At 41.2% G+C, this 13,942-nt stretch overlaps 2 protein-coding genes across 4 annotated transcripts in view; one reads left to right on the forward strand and one right to left on the reverse strand.

Moving 5' to 3' along the window:
• ccnh (cyclin H) lies at positions 1–5,521 on the forward strand. 2 transcript variants are annotated; one of them, XM_086030851.1, is made up of 10 exons: positions 1–128; positions 420–538; positions 631–753; positions 1,178–1,251; positions 1,502–1,715; positions 2,086–2,249; positions 2,485–2,555; positions 2,635–2,743; positions 5,266–5,329; positions 5,410–5,521. In XM_086030851.1, the coding sequence occupies exons 2-10, from the start codon at positions 422–424 to the stop codon at positions 5,434–5,436; spliced, it is 963 nt and encodes a 320-aa protein (XP_085886977.1). In that variant the 5' UTR covers positions 1–128; positions 420–421; the 3' UTR covers positions 5,437–5,521. The 2 variants fall into 2 exon arrangements, with proteins under 2 accessions (XP_085886977.1, XP_085886978.1); XM_086030852.1 differs by having other exon boundaries at positions 7–317.
• Positions 3,183–13,942, reverse strand: part of rasa1a (RAS p21 protein activator (GTPase activating protein) 1a) — a 26,010-nt gene continuing 15,250 nt past the window's right edge. For both annotated transcript variants that reach the window (XM_086030849.1, XM_086030850.1), the window contains 20 exons: positions 13,854–13,906; positions 13,563–13,713; positions 13,412–13,490; positions 13,083–13,206; positions 12,838–12,994; positions 12,628–12,715; positions 12,405–12,485; positions 11,794–11,951; positions 11,638–11,714; positions 11,369–11,541; positions 11,132–11,291; positions 9,744–9,886; positions 8,202–8,317; positions 7,999–8,085; positions 7,651–7,718; positions 7,227–7,315; positions 7,079–7,156; positions 6,804–6,938; positions 6,490–6,569; positions 3,183–4,737 (listed from right to left, as the gene is read on the reverse strand). In XM_086030849.1, the coding sequence (XP_085886975.1) occupies positions 4,689–4,737; positions 6,490–6,569; positions 6,804–6,938; positions 7,079–7,156; positions 7,227–7,315; positions 7,651–7,718; positions 7,999–8,085; positions 8,202–8,317; positions 9,744–9,886; positions 11,132–11,291; positions 11,369–11,541; positions 11,638–11,714; positions 11,794–11,951; positions 12,405–12,485; positions 12,628–12,715; positions 12,838–12,994; positions 13,083–13,206; positions 13,412–13,490; positions 13,563–13,713; positions 13,854–13,906 (2,146 nt within the window). In that variant the 3' untranslated portion in view covers positions 3,183–4,688. The remainder of the gene's footprint in view (positions 4,738–6,489; positions 6,570–6,803; positions 6,939–7,078; positions 7,157–7,226; positions 7,316–7,650; positions 7,719–7,998; positions 8,086–8,201; positions 8,318–9,743; positions 9,887–11,131; positions 11,292–11,368; positions 11,542–11,637; positions 11,715–11,793; positions 11,952–12,404; positions 12,486–12,627; positions 12,716–12,837; positions 12,995–13,082; positions 13,207–13,411; positions 13,491–13,562; positions 13,714–13,853; positions 13,907–13,942) is intronic.

Below are 13,942 nucleotides of genomic sequence, written 5' to 3' on the forward strand. Positions count from 1 at the left end.
CGGTAACGTCATCAGCGAGCGACGACATGGTGTGACGTATTTAAAAGTGACATCTATTTAATGCCAGTCGTTTCATGAAATTCACGGACGCATACAAGCTACTATTTGACAAATTGATGTTATCAACGGTAAATATTTTCCCCACACCCTTTAAATAACCTGTATTTAGAAGACTTACTCGAGCCGACGTAATTTAACATGCGCGACAACCGTCGTTGAACGCTGCTTTGAAACAATTACACACGAACGTATAGTAAAAAACAAAAACAACAAAAACGCAACATCTAAGCAATTGGTTCCACTGTTTTTGATCACTGGTAAATATCAGCCATGAAATAAAATGGCTTTATAGTTGCATTATCTAAAACCTCTCACTGGGCAGCCAACAAAAGATAACTCACTGACGTCTTCTCTTGCAGCCATGTTCCATGACAGTTCACAAAGAACATATTGGACGTTTAACAACGAAGACGAATTGGAACAGTTGAGATATGAAGCTAACCAGAAGTTCAGGAAGAAGATGAGAGAAAGTGGGAAGGTTAATAACAATAATAATACCACAAATCTTTGGCCAACTTCACCCTTTGCATCTTAACTTGACCCTGCATTTTTTTGTTTGTGACTCCACAGCACGTGATAAGTGAGTCCGTGTTCCTGGACCGTCACGAAGAAGATGTTCTCTTCAGAAACTACGAGAGAACACTGCTGGACTTCTGCAATGTGTTCAAACCTGCAATGCCCAAATCTGTTATCGTATGTATTTACAGTTTTTAGACACAAAAACAATGTACGATGAATCCCTGTTTATTAACGTAATAGATGCAGTGTGAATGAAGGTCCTCAATTCACTTGTACTTATTTCTTTGGCAAAAAGATGCCACGAATTGTGGCAAAGCTCCAGTTTTGTCTAAATAAAGTTCCTCAATTCACTTATAGTCCCTTGGCATCAAAGTGCCACAAGATGGTGTCAAAGTAAAAGGCCTGAGCACAAAAACAGTAAATAGATAGAGGATGGGGGAGGGAAAAGTGCACAACAAAATTCAGACTTGTAAAACCCCTAAAAAAAAACCTAAAAAAAACTTCACTTAAAAATGTGCGATTTACCCTATGTATAGTAGTGATGTTCACTATGAAGTAGTTCCTATAGTTATGTGAAAGTTGTGTACTTTGTATGCAGGGTACGGCTATCATGTACTTCAGAAGATTCTATATGAACAACTCTCTAATGGAATACCACCCAAGGATTATCATGTGAGTACACGTGACTGCCATAGGTACAGAACTTAACATGACACAGCGTGGGTGCGAATGCCTAACCGCGATGTAGTTGTGTTCTTACCCCCATCAGCAATGTAGCTGCTCCTCAAAACCTCAAAATTTTGTATATTGGGACCGCCGCAAATAGAAACCTCCTATGCATTTTTAATTTGAATGAAGGTGACATTTTTGAAAAGCTTGTTCTAAGCAATTTCCTACATTATTTTTATTTCCCCCGTTTCAGGCTGACATGTGCATATCTAGCCTGCAAGGTGGACGAGTTCAACGTATCCAGCAGCCAGTTTGTGGGCAACCTCGTGCAGGAGAGTCCGGCTGAACAGGAACGGGTTTCGGAGCAGATTCTGGAGTACGAGCTGCTGCTTGTCCAGCAACTCAACTTCCACTTGGTGGTCCACAACCCCTACAGACCTCTGGAGGGGCTGCTGATTGACCTCAAGGTAGGCCCATTCTCAGATACGAACCTGCTTAAAAAATAAAATAGAATGTAAAGAACTAGGGGGGAAGGGGAAGTAAAATAAAAACAGCTCAGTAATATATGCTATGCATCCCCACTAGGATGAGTTAAGAATTATCCATCTCGGGTCGACCAAAAACGCAAGCACTAAACACACCGGTACATAATTTGAATCCGAACTCTGATCGGATTAAATTAAATGTCCATGTAAAAGTAGCCTGTGTTATAAATTGACAACAGGCGGATACACAAGTAAACTGGACTTTCTGCCATCTAGTGAAAAATCAGGTCACACTTATTGGGAATCACTGGTGTTGTGTATTATTAACTTGATCCCAACTCTCACTCTCCAGACCAGATATCCTACCCTGGAGAACCCGGAGTCCCTGAGGAAGAATGTGGATGACTTTCTGGCATATGCGGCCATGACAGATGCTGGGCTGCTCTATTCCCCTTCACAGATTGCACTCACCGCGATCCTAAGCAGTGTCTCAAGAGCCGGACTCAATATAGAGAGGTAGGCCATTTTGAGACTTGGAGCAACTTTTGGTTCCATACTTAAGAGGGTCTTACATCAGAAATGGAAGAAAAACCTGAGGCCATTTGGGCAGTACAACCCTAAGCACAAGTTTTCATTGTTTTAGTTCAAAATCAGTGGTAGTGAATCACTTTTCTGACACCTGGAATTAGCCTGCAGTCTATTGTTTACTAACACGAAAAGGCTATTTACCAAATAATGCTTTGTTCCCTAGCTACCTGACTGAATGCTTAGGACTGAAGAATGAGCAAGAAAACCTGTCCAAAATGTATGACTCCATGAGACGTGAGTAACCTGCCACAAGGTGGTGATGTTGCATCCTCGCCAAGGCTGTGAACCTGCACGCTCCCTCTGCCTGCTGTAGGGATCAAAAGCCTCCTGAAACGATATGAACTTCCAAAACCCGATGAGGTGAATGCTTGCAAGCAGAAGTTGGCGAGGATCCATGCGGAATTTAGTACAAGTTCAAGCAAGTAAGGATCATCTCGACTGCCAAGCATTGCATTTACAATCGATAAGACATTTTGCCAAACATTGCTCCGTTTTGAGTGACACTTCATTCATTTGGCTGTTCAAAACTTTGCAAACCACCAGATGAAATACATGTTCATTTACAATTAATCTCAGTATATTGGTTGTGTGAATTGCACTGCATCATATTGGGATTTTTTTTTTTTTTTTAAATAGTTAACAGCCCTCTGCGGTATACTACCTACAGGTAGTTGTAATGTACATTACAAAAATTACAAACTAGGATGAACATATTGTAAAATGAATTCCTCTGACGGTGTCATTCAAAACTTGGCATTTGTTGGATCACATCAGGTTTTTGAGAGTTTTCTATATTTGCATTCAGTTGTGACTTTACTGCAGCAGTTTCCAACCCCCCGCTGCCCAGTGAACCACTCCATGTTTGCGTCATGTCACAACAGGTGATTTTATTTTTGCCAGGTTGTCGTACCTAAGATGCAAAAAGGTTCAAGGTTCAGTTTCAGGTAGAAAAATAAAAAGGAACACATCGAGCATACGAAATAAGAAAGTACAAGTACGACACGCGGCCGTCACGTCTTCCGTACCTGCTGGCACAGCTGACGGCGGTGGTCTTATCTCACTTGGAGAGCTCGGTGAGGTCTGTGGTATCATTACGTGCACACTTTGAGCAACATGACAGGCACAGATGTAGAAAGGGAGGCCAGGTCCAGCTATGACCAGCCAGGTTTGCTGGGGTGGGAAATTTTGAAAGTTGGAAATGTTTCCTGGGAGTATCTTCAAAATTCCCTTGAACTCACAGGAAATGAACCCCCGCCCCCCCCTTTTGCAACCCTACCGTGGTGTGATTACTTGTGAGGAAGACAATAGTCGAGATGCGGTGGTGTGCTCCAAGAAAGGGAGACTGCAGCTGAAGCGGTGTACACGCATACTGACAGTTGTCATGACGTAATAAACAGAAGTAGTGCTCCCAAACTATTTTTATGTGACTGATAACTATAACTTGATAGTCCAACTGTGGAGGAGAAAAAAAAAAACTATACCTGTAGTGTATGGGGATGAGGGCAGTGATTTTCAAAGTGAAGTACAAGTGCTCCCTCTAGTGGTACTCAATTATTAAACGTGCAAACTGCATAATGTTACAGTGGGTCATTTTAACAGCACAGTACATTTAAGTACAGCTTAGTTGTATTTAACTTTGAGGTACAATACAGTTGCATTTAATTCACCTTTTAGGATACAATGTGTAGAGTCTCAGTGAAGAGTTAAAAATCAGTATGCGTGTACTCTGCTGAAGTGAAAGCTTTCGATCAAACCGCCGGCCTTTAGTTGATAAGAGCAGCGGCGTTTATGTTGCAGGATTAACACATGCACAAGACAAGTTACACACACACACACACGTCTCCTAAACAAGACTATGTTTCTGCCTTTGTAGCTACACCATACAAACACATTTTGATTCTCTACCAACAAAGCAGTATATAAAAAAAAATGCAATAAGTGTCATAGGGTGGATGATGTGTAGAAAGGGGACTTAAGGCTTGTGTAGTCTTCACGTTCAAATTCCCTGATGACTGCAGATGATGCTACTTCAGTGCTTTGGTCACCCCGCTCCCGCTAGCCCCCTCCCCTTATGTCCACCTCCATGTAAGGGGGTTCAAACAGTTCTGCAGCTGACTGTAGCTCAGGTCCATCATCAATCGTTGCAACGGTGCGTCTAAAGCATATTTGGGAAAGGCTTTGGAAGGACAATGTTCACATATGCAGCAAATGTGTTTCCACCCACCCCCTCTGCTCTCAGTGGGAGACAGCCATATTGCATTTGAACTATGGAGATAGTAGGCCACATGCTGAGAAATAAGTTGAGGCCGGGCAAGGCCTCGCTTTTTCTGGCCGGCACTTGGACTCTCAGGTGTGATTCCACAGAATTCACATGACCTGGATGGCAGCTGCCAGTGACATGATGGTGCACTCTGTCCTGGAAGATAAAGTGGACACGTTGGGAATAGTACACGCCGTCGTTATGTGGGTGGATGTGCTATTCTAGTGCAGTGATTCCCAACCAGTGCCTTAGGAAATTATTTTTTTTCTACTTAATTGCTTCCAAAAGTATTTACTACAAATAATGTGTCATTGCTCAGCTATCTCTGCCAGCTCCTTATGTTGATAGGGAGAACTAATAAATGTGCTACCAGTACACGGCACTGTGCATTACATTATCATTTGTTTGGTGGTGTGCAGAGATTTTTTAAAAAATATTTTTAATGTAAAATGTGCCTTTGCTCAAAGGTTGGAAAACACTGCATCTAGTCAATGTGCTTACTTGAGATGGAGTGATATGGGGTGGGAGGAACAACTACTTCTAATGAAAACTACTATGTAAAGTTGCGTCAATGAAAATGGAAGTTCGTTTGATCACAAACACTGATCATAGAGCTTGGCAAGTCCAGCGTACTCAGGATGTTGCAAAACAATCACTATTGACGTTTTCTTGTGTGTGTGACAGCAAACGCAGGCACGGGTACGAGGAGGAAGGCCATGTAGCAAAAGAGGCACGGATACAAGAAGAGGTGAGACCATATTCTACACTTTAGATTCACATGGTTCCAAATCATCTTTTTAGCTTTTAATATGTTGTTTTTAATCTCAGGAGTGGACGGATGAAGACCTTATTTGACCTTTCTTCTTTAAAGTGACCAATCTGAAGTAGTGTAAATGGTTTGCTTTCATTGTGTGTTAGAAATAAAATGTATTTTCATACACCTTGGCCTCAATATGACAAAGAACAAGCCCATCAACTACTTTACAAAAACTGTTTAATAAGTGCATGCATGTCTGATACAGTCTGTACTATTTTTCCAAAAAATCTGATGTAAACATTTTGCATCATACTTGGATTCTCGGATTATGCTTTTTGCCTGGATTGCAAAGGAGGGAAAAAAAGGAGCTTAACCAAACAATCAAAACAGCTGATACAATCTGAGGGAGAAGAATTCAGCTCATCTCTCTGATATACTCATGATTCCAGCAAGAGAATTTATTTTTATATAAAATAACCAGACTTGTTCTCAAAACACTTAGTTTCAATCTAGAAAACTGAACAAAACAAAAACAAAAAGAACCATGCTCGTTTCAGCACTTTGCCTTACACTGTCACAAACTTGAAAAGAAGTCAGTCAACTACTTACAGTATAAAAGCATCCTTGCTCGCAGTCCAGTTTCAACAAAAGACAACTAGCTTCTTCATGTCAGTTTCCTCATGCGAAGCGGGAGGGGGTACACTTTGGCAATTTGTGCTAGAGAAGCATGGTGAGTACTGAGAAACCTTTCAGAATCCAAATATTCTCCCTCATGTGCAAGGGAACTGATTGTACCCAAAGTTGGAATCATCCACACAGTTCGAAGGGGGAGGGGAAAAAAAAAAAAAAAGTTTTTCCTGTGCAGGCAGCTGTCAGTCACTGGTGCCAGTTAAGTACTGCATTGGTTTTACTCAGCTGTTGTTGCATAGCTCACATGGTGAATGGGACAACATGGATGGGTATGGGTTGGACTATCAGACGACTTTATGAGGCGTGGGCGGGTGGAGGATGGGGTTGCCATGGAAATGAGGGTAGAACACGCGAGGTCTCCCCAGTGCATGAGACTTGTCATTGGGGAGGGGAGATGGGAGTGAAGTAGGATGTGTGGCGGGGGTGGGAGGGGGAATAATTCGGTGGGGACTCGGTACTACCTGTTGCTGTTGGACATGGCATACTGAGCCTGCTTCTGTTGGAGGAGCTCCGTGATGGCCAGCAGCTTTTTTAACACATGCTGCACATAGGAAAGAAAGAAAATGACACCAGTTAACATCCAGAAAGTCAGTGCTTCGCGACCAAACTTCCCACAACACATACTTAATATTCGGGCTGGAGAATTAAACAAATACAAATTGACATTGAATGACATAGGGGAATTAGCAATTTGATTATTTCTCAAAATTGTTCAGCCCTACTTTTTATACCTGTTTTCTAGAAAAACAGAAGCATAACTTGACTCTTCTCTCACCTGCTGAGCCCCCCTCTCATTACTGAGTGTCCGAAGCTCGTCTGAGTGCGCGGCGCAGAGCTCGTGCAATGCGGCCAGGTCTCGGGACAGATCCGTCCTAAAGTGCTCTGTGGTTTCAGGGAGATCACGGACATTCTGCAAACAAAGTCCCAAAGACAACTTGTGAAGAGTCTTATTGTTCATGTGTGCTACTGTATATGTGGCGGGGCTAATGTTCACTGGATTTCCAAAATTCCCCCTGTAAATTTACCGGAAACTCAACAAACGGTACTCACCCCCAACTCGTCCAGAAACATGATCATCCTATGCTTATTGTTTTTGATAAAAGGATTCACACCCTCCATGTAAGGCTCCTGTGCGTGGACACAATGACACAATGTCAGAACTATCACAAAATGACATTCCTGGTAGACGTCTCCATACCTTAGCACCGAATTCCACCAGGTTGGCAAGATTTTGAACGGACTTTGCCACCAGTGTGAGGGTCCTGCCGGCCGTTGAAGACGGAGGGTCTGCAAGAGGACAGAAAGGTAACAGACTGGAATCACGTTCAGGTGTTCATTGATCGGGACAAACAGCCAAACAAATGCAAAGTGAAAACATGCTCGTAGAGCATGAAGCAGATCTTCATGACCAATCAGAACTGGAGCCAGAGCTTCTGGACCTCACTGACCAGGTCACTGGAAAGTTGAGAAACTGTAGAATGTGACTTACAGAACAATTGTGGGGAAAATGCTAACTGAATATTTACCTGTGTTTTTTTCAATGGAATTTTTGGGGTAAAAATAATTAAAAAAAAACATTAGATTGTAAGGCACTTTGTGTGTTGCTTTGGATGGCTGCTCACCAGCAATGATGTTAAACATTCTTGGATTGAGGATTGCAGGACCGATGAGTCTTAGAAAGACGAAACCACTGCAAAGACAAAAGACGAGGTGAGAGGCGTTATCTTAGTTATGAAAAGCAAAATATCTGAAAATGCCTTATGTTCTTAATTTGATACCAATCAAGTAACTACAAAGTGACATAAGGTTAATGTCTCAAATTTGTGGACATCGAGTCCTTCTTTTATCTTCTACAAAGGTTTTAGCAGCATAAAACGCCCGTCAATTCAGTGAAGCAAATAAGCAGCAAAAAGCTTATTTTCATCAGCAATAATAAAATAAGAAAACATTCTGTATGTATTTGTGTTCACCTTACAACTCTGGTCCTCATGGTGGTATTAGTTGGCCATTTCTGCTGCACAGATTTTTGCAAACAGCCATAAATGAATCTTAGAGTCCTGCAACAATAACAATAACAGCTTTATTTGACTCCCTAAGCACATCCATTGCCTTTGTGCTGTTGACGCTCAACCATGAAAATGGTGCGCTTTATAAAAGTCATTTGTGCGCTTACGGTGGTAGGATCTCAGCAGCCATGAAGATCTTTTCTACCAGTTCCGAGAGGATATTGAGGAGGTGAGCCAGGTTCAGGTTGACATCCTCATTCTTTTCCAGTTTGGAGGGGTTCAACTTGAAATTAGACAGATGGCAACGATGATTATGTCATGTCTACCGTGCGTACGGGTATGTGGTTTGTAAAATTGACGCTTTGAACATTATACCTATTCATTTAGGTATAATGTTGACTTAAATTGACAAACTGGACCTACTGATTTTGCATTCATTATAGTACTGTTTCTGGAGTGAACATTCTTTCCAAGGAAGGCTTGAAAAGAAGTGTTGCTTAAAACCTCAAACCCTGACATCATATTAGTATGAACTCGGGCTGAACGATTATGGGAAATAATCCAATCGTGATTTTTTTGGCCCAAAAATTGCAGTTGCGATATAAATTGCAATTTTTTTCCCCCAAGGTCCTTTTCTAATGTATTTTTCAACAATTAATATTTATGACAACAAACAATATCAGATCTGTTATGCATTATAGAATATAGTGGTAAAGGCAAATGAAGCATTAATTAATATGAAAAACAGTTTTATCTACTACAATTAGAGGTATAAACTTACTAAATATAGCTTTGTCACTAGTTCCTACATATTACTTTGTTTCATGAATCATGTAAACGTGGACTGCACTTCTTAATCATCTTATATAGGTCGATAAACAATAATCCAGTGGCTCTGTACCACTTTATTTCATGAAACATGATATGTAAATGTGGACTGTACTTCTTAAAGCACTAGACGGATAAATAAATAAAGCATACATGTAAAAAATTAAAGCTGACTGATCTCCAGTTAATAACATAACACACGGCAACCAGTAGGAAAAGTAATATAATGCCTACTTATGACGGACGTAATACCAAGCACCAGCGAGCATTACCACTCTGCAGCGTCTCATCATTAAACATCTTTCCGTCTGTCTTTTGGATCAAAACATACGCCCGAATTCATCCTCTTAACATTTGACCGCTTGACAGCATTGCACAGATGAGTCATTTATTTTTCGTGGCTCAAGTAGCCGCTTGTTCAAACTTCAAAAAACGTAAATCGAAGTCAACTCTTACAACGGCGGCACACATCCGACAGCCATCGCGCTTCCTCACAAATGCGCTCGGACAAACGATGGCAGCCAAAACATCACAAAATAGACTACACACGTACATGGGTTCCCACTCTATCTATCCATCTATCTAACATTATGCTATTTTATTGTAATAATAGTTGTATTATTTGAAGCTTCAGTAGAAATACCAGCAATAGTTTTGTGAATAATTGACTCCAATCATTATTGCTTACTATCATACCATTATCACTGTTTTTGATACAATTATAATGTACACGGTTTCTAATACCTAGAGTTCATGGCAGACGGTTCTATCTGAGCTTTTCTTAGCTTGTGTAGCTATACCAAATGTTGTGGCTGATGAATGGATACTTCAAAAGAAAACGCTTGCAATCCTGACTCGCTCCATAAGGAAGTTGGATTTACCTCACAGGACTGTTTGCTCTCCATGATCTTGAGAATAGTGTCCTTGAGAGCGTGATGGACGAAGGGCGTCGCCGTGGCCTTCATGTACTGCTCCATCAGCGTGCTGGCCAGAGTGGTCGCCCGGAACAACGTTGTGGCTTCATCTGTCCACAAGCAGAAACAGCTAGCTCAGACTAAATTGATTAACTTAAACTCTACAGTTGTACACTGGCTTACGATTGTTACAATTTACGAGTTTTTCAGGTTTACGAGCTGTCGCTGAGTAAATTTGATTTATTACTTACAAACTTGAGTGAAGTTGCGGGGGGGCACACACTGACTGATGCACTTTCACCACAACACACATGCCATTTATGGCATTTTGCATTGGTTGTGAGCATTAAGCGGATTTATTTAAGGCAATGCTGTGTGGTTGTTTTAAAAACATCGGTAATTCTCTTAGTTTTAAGTTTAATTTGATATTAACCTCCAACTGGTCGAGTCAAAGCGCTTGAAGCCGCTTTTTAAAAAAAAATGTTTTAGTATTATTCACGACCCTCCAAATAGGCATGAGCTGACATTAGATTCTGCTGGTACGATAACTGGGCAAAAATATCACAGTATGACAGTATTAAAATTACAGCTTTAAAAAAATATTTGGTAGATTAAGAAATAAACACCATGTTAAGTGAAACAAATGTTAGAATTCTTCTTGTTTAATTCTCCTTAGTAAGTCACAGTGTCACTGGTGAGCAATTTTTCCGAACAGACTTGCTGGCTACTCATGTTGTCCTTGGGGCTAACTAGTACCCTCCGGCACTATTTAATTTTTTTGTATTTCTTTAAGGACTACGAGAAAAATGCATCTGTGTTTGCAGTGTCTCTTTCATCTTGCTCACCGCATCAAACTGCTCACCCCTCCCCTCTCTGCTCGCCCAAAAAAAAAGAAGAAAAAAAAAGCGACTCGCCCCATTCAAAGAGGCGGCTCATTTACTCAACTCTGCAAGCAGCCAATAATTTTGTGCCAATTGTTATTGAAACCACAACTTTTTAAAAGCAGGATAAACCATCAAACCGGTATTTTGCCCATGCCTACTGCCAAACTGCCAACCTTGAGTTGAGTTCACTGCCACAGCACTATCTCAAGCTTTTGCTCACAAGTCAATGCAAAAAAAATGCCATGAGTCAGGTTATATACTCATACCTAAAGCGACCACTGTATGAGTAAATTAAGTTTACAGGCTTGGTCATGTAACAAATTAAACTTGTAAATCCAGGCACCACTGTAATTAGGACTGTACTGCAGTCACAAATGTTAGTTATACACTATGACACGCTTCAACCTAAATATAAATACGGGTTATGACGACTATACACGGTATTTTTTCACTTTCATTACATTTTCTTACCCTCCACGCTAATCTCTCGGTCATTGAGAGTCCTGAGAAGAGGCGCTTCAGCTTTTTCATGTCTGAAGATCCTCAGGAGGAGGCTTGCCAGTAAGGTGCGGTCCTGACCACATACGTGGGCCAGAGCATAGATGATATGGAACTCTTTCTGCAGTATCATCTACATGAGGACACACAAGCATGCGATCGTTGTGGACAATGTATGGACCAATTAGTGTGAATGGCATCGGCTCTGACCTCTTTAAACTCGCTGTATTCCTCTTCGGGCATGATCTTCTCCATTGAGTAGCGTGCGCGTACACGCAAGGAGCCTGGCTCGATGCCCTTCAGAGGCACGTGAGAGCTGAGAGGGAACCACTCGTCAATCATCTGGCCCTTCTGCAAACGGCTCAGCTGGCAACGCATGAATACTAGTAGAGACACCGAGGAAGAGGAAATGTTGTAAAGATGAGAAAACAAAATAGGCCAGGACTACAAATGGCATTAAATCACACCGATCCACATACAGATGTCACTTTCTTTGCTCTTTTTTGTTTTGTTGCTCAGGCTGATCTCAAATCTGTTGATTTCACTCGAGAGGTCACTATTAAAACAGACAAGAGTTTTAATTTAGCGAGCAAGGAAAAGAAGGAACTCCAAGATGAAGCGTAAAGGAGGCTCACTCGAAAATGAACTCTTCTGTGAAGACAGGGTTCGGCCCCTCCCTTGGGTGCGTTTTGGCCACCTGGACGTTGTTCAGGTAGATGTTACAGTAAGGGTTGGTGAAATACTTCACCGGTAGCTTATGGGCCTCCTCCACATAGAGCACCAGGCTGCTCACCTGAGACGGAAGGGAACAATGTGGACTTAAAACAAAAGATCAGTTGCAATGACATTCCTACCGATATTTTCTTTCCCAATTAAGAAAATAAAGATCTCATTGCTTTAGACCGTCTAACAATGCATTTAATGTTCTCCTGCATTAACTGTTAAAAGAAAAACAAACAAACGTTGACATGTTTATAACAAGTATTGGACCACAACTGCCGCACTCACTTTGCAATGAAGACGACAAACAAACAAAAAGACTTGCAATCGCCCTTACTTTTGTTTAAATACAACAAGCGCTGTCATCCCTGGATGATGACGATGATTTGTTTTGAGCAGTTGAGATTTAAAAAAATCTGATAAATCATTTGTGGTGTCTTTTTGTAAAATAGATAACAGATTTCAAAACAGTTGGTTTACGGTTGAAGAAAAAACAGAAATGTAACATGCATTCATTCATGCATACCTGTCTCAACCTTTTGTTGGAGGTGGGTTGAGTTGTCTTCCGTAAATTACTGCAGAATGTTTGAAGGCATTTCATCCAATCCTGGAAAGAAGAAGGAAGAACAACAAACATTCAAACAAATCAGGAAATGTTGTCGCAGGAAAGTAATAGAATACTGCATTTTAGCACAACATGTCCTTGAAGACATGGCCGACTTGAAGTTTATGTCACAGCCTTTTATTACCTGCGCCTGCTCTGGAGCCTCCCCGGCAAAGTAGAAAATGTATTGTTCCTCGCTAAAGTGCTGGACAACAATCTGGAAACAGTTTGGCCTGAAAATGACCAATAAAAAAAAAAAAAAAAAAAAAAAAAAAAAAGACAATTTTATTACCCCGATACCTTCTCCAAACAGCCTCACTAAATCATGCCAAAGAAAAATATGATAACGCCTCACCTGCCAAAAAGGCTGTCGTGAACACCATACACGGAGCACACACTTAGATCGATCAGCCCTTTGGGTTTGGTGGCCCTTTTCTCACTCTCAAAGTAGATTAGCTGGGCGTCGTTACCCTCCAGGATAAAGTAGAGGTTCTTCCACCGTTTGCCTTTACCTGCAAACGTTAAAATGAGAGACAATTTAATCAGAACAGCGGTGAGATATAACCTTTGTGCCGTCAAAATACTATTTGTGCAACACACCTTTGTTGAAGAGGAGGTAGCCTTTCTTGACAATATTTTTGTAGAACGCATCTTTTGGTTTTCGTCTGATTGTGTTGTAAATTTCTCTGCCGTCCACCGTGTCAGTGATGACTTGTTCCTGGTGCTAATTAAACACAAACACAAGGTGTGCCGTTACAACCACACACTTAACAAATTTTTTAATACAGCTTGGATAAATGATGTCAAGATACGGCTTCACTTTTAATCTGTATACAAAGTAATGCAAAGATCTTTATTTTAAAGAAGCAAGGTATGGAGGAAAAGAGAGTTACGTTATTGTTTGAAACATTCTAAATCCATGCGTCTACCTGTACTGAAACTGGATCTTTCAAGTTGTAACCCTCGACAATCTGCTCTTTCTTGTAATGATCGATGATGTCGTCAACACTGGCGAACGAGAGCGCAAGTGAGACACACGTTTACAGTAGAGGACGATGGTGAGCATATGTTAACACTAACCTGTTATAGTACCTCCCTCCCATCATGTACTGGTTGTTGGGGGTGGGAGAGATCTTAAACCTTTGGATGTTTTCATTGGTGCGAAAAAAAAGGGAGTAGTCCCCGGGTGTGTTGTCCGACGGACGCACGAGGAAACTGCACACCTGGCCAACTATGCATGTGCGGGGAGAGTAAGGACATTTTGTGTTAAAGTCTATCATGATATATTGATCTCAAAGTTGATTAGACTGCAATTACACTTTTTTTTTTATTCAATAACTTTGGCATGTGAGAGTGAAAGAAGAGTGTTACCCGTCATCAGCAGGTTGTAGGCCTCTTGTTTTGTGATCTTTCCATGATACCAGCTGTGGAGGAGCCAACGTGAATAGCATTAGTCAATT

The sequence above is a fragment of the Filicampus tigris genome, chromosome 5 (assembly GCF_054856515.1).
Source record: "Filicampus tigris isolate MCC_2025a chromosome 5, RoL_Ftig_1.0, whole genome shotgun sequence".
NCBI classification, from domain to species: domain Eukaryota; kingdom Metazoa; phylum Chordata; class Actinopteri; order Syngnathiformes; family Syngnathidae; genus Filicampus; species Filicampus tigris.

What these genes read in the sequence shown, in the direction of transcription:
- ccnh (XM_086030851.1), top strand. Translation starts at nt 422, where the DNA reads ATGTTCCATGACAGTTCACAAAGAACATATTGGACGTTTAACAACGAA. An exon ending in AGATGAGAGAAAGTGGGAAG is followed by an intron (nt 539 to 630) that starts GTTAATAACAAT and finishes GTGACTCCACAG; the next exon opens with CACGTGATAAGTGAGTCCGT. An exon ending in CAATGCCCAAATCTGTTATC is followed by an intron (nt 754 to 1,177) that starts GTATGTATTTAC and finishes CTTTGTATGCAG; the next exon opens with GGTACGGCTATCATGTACTT.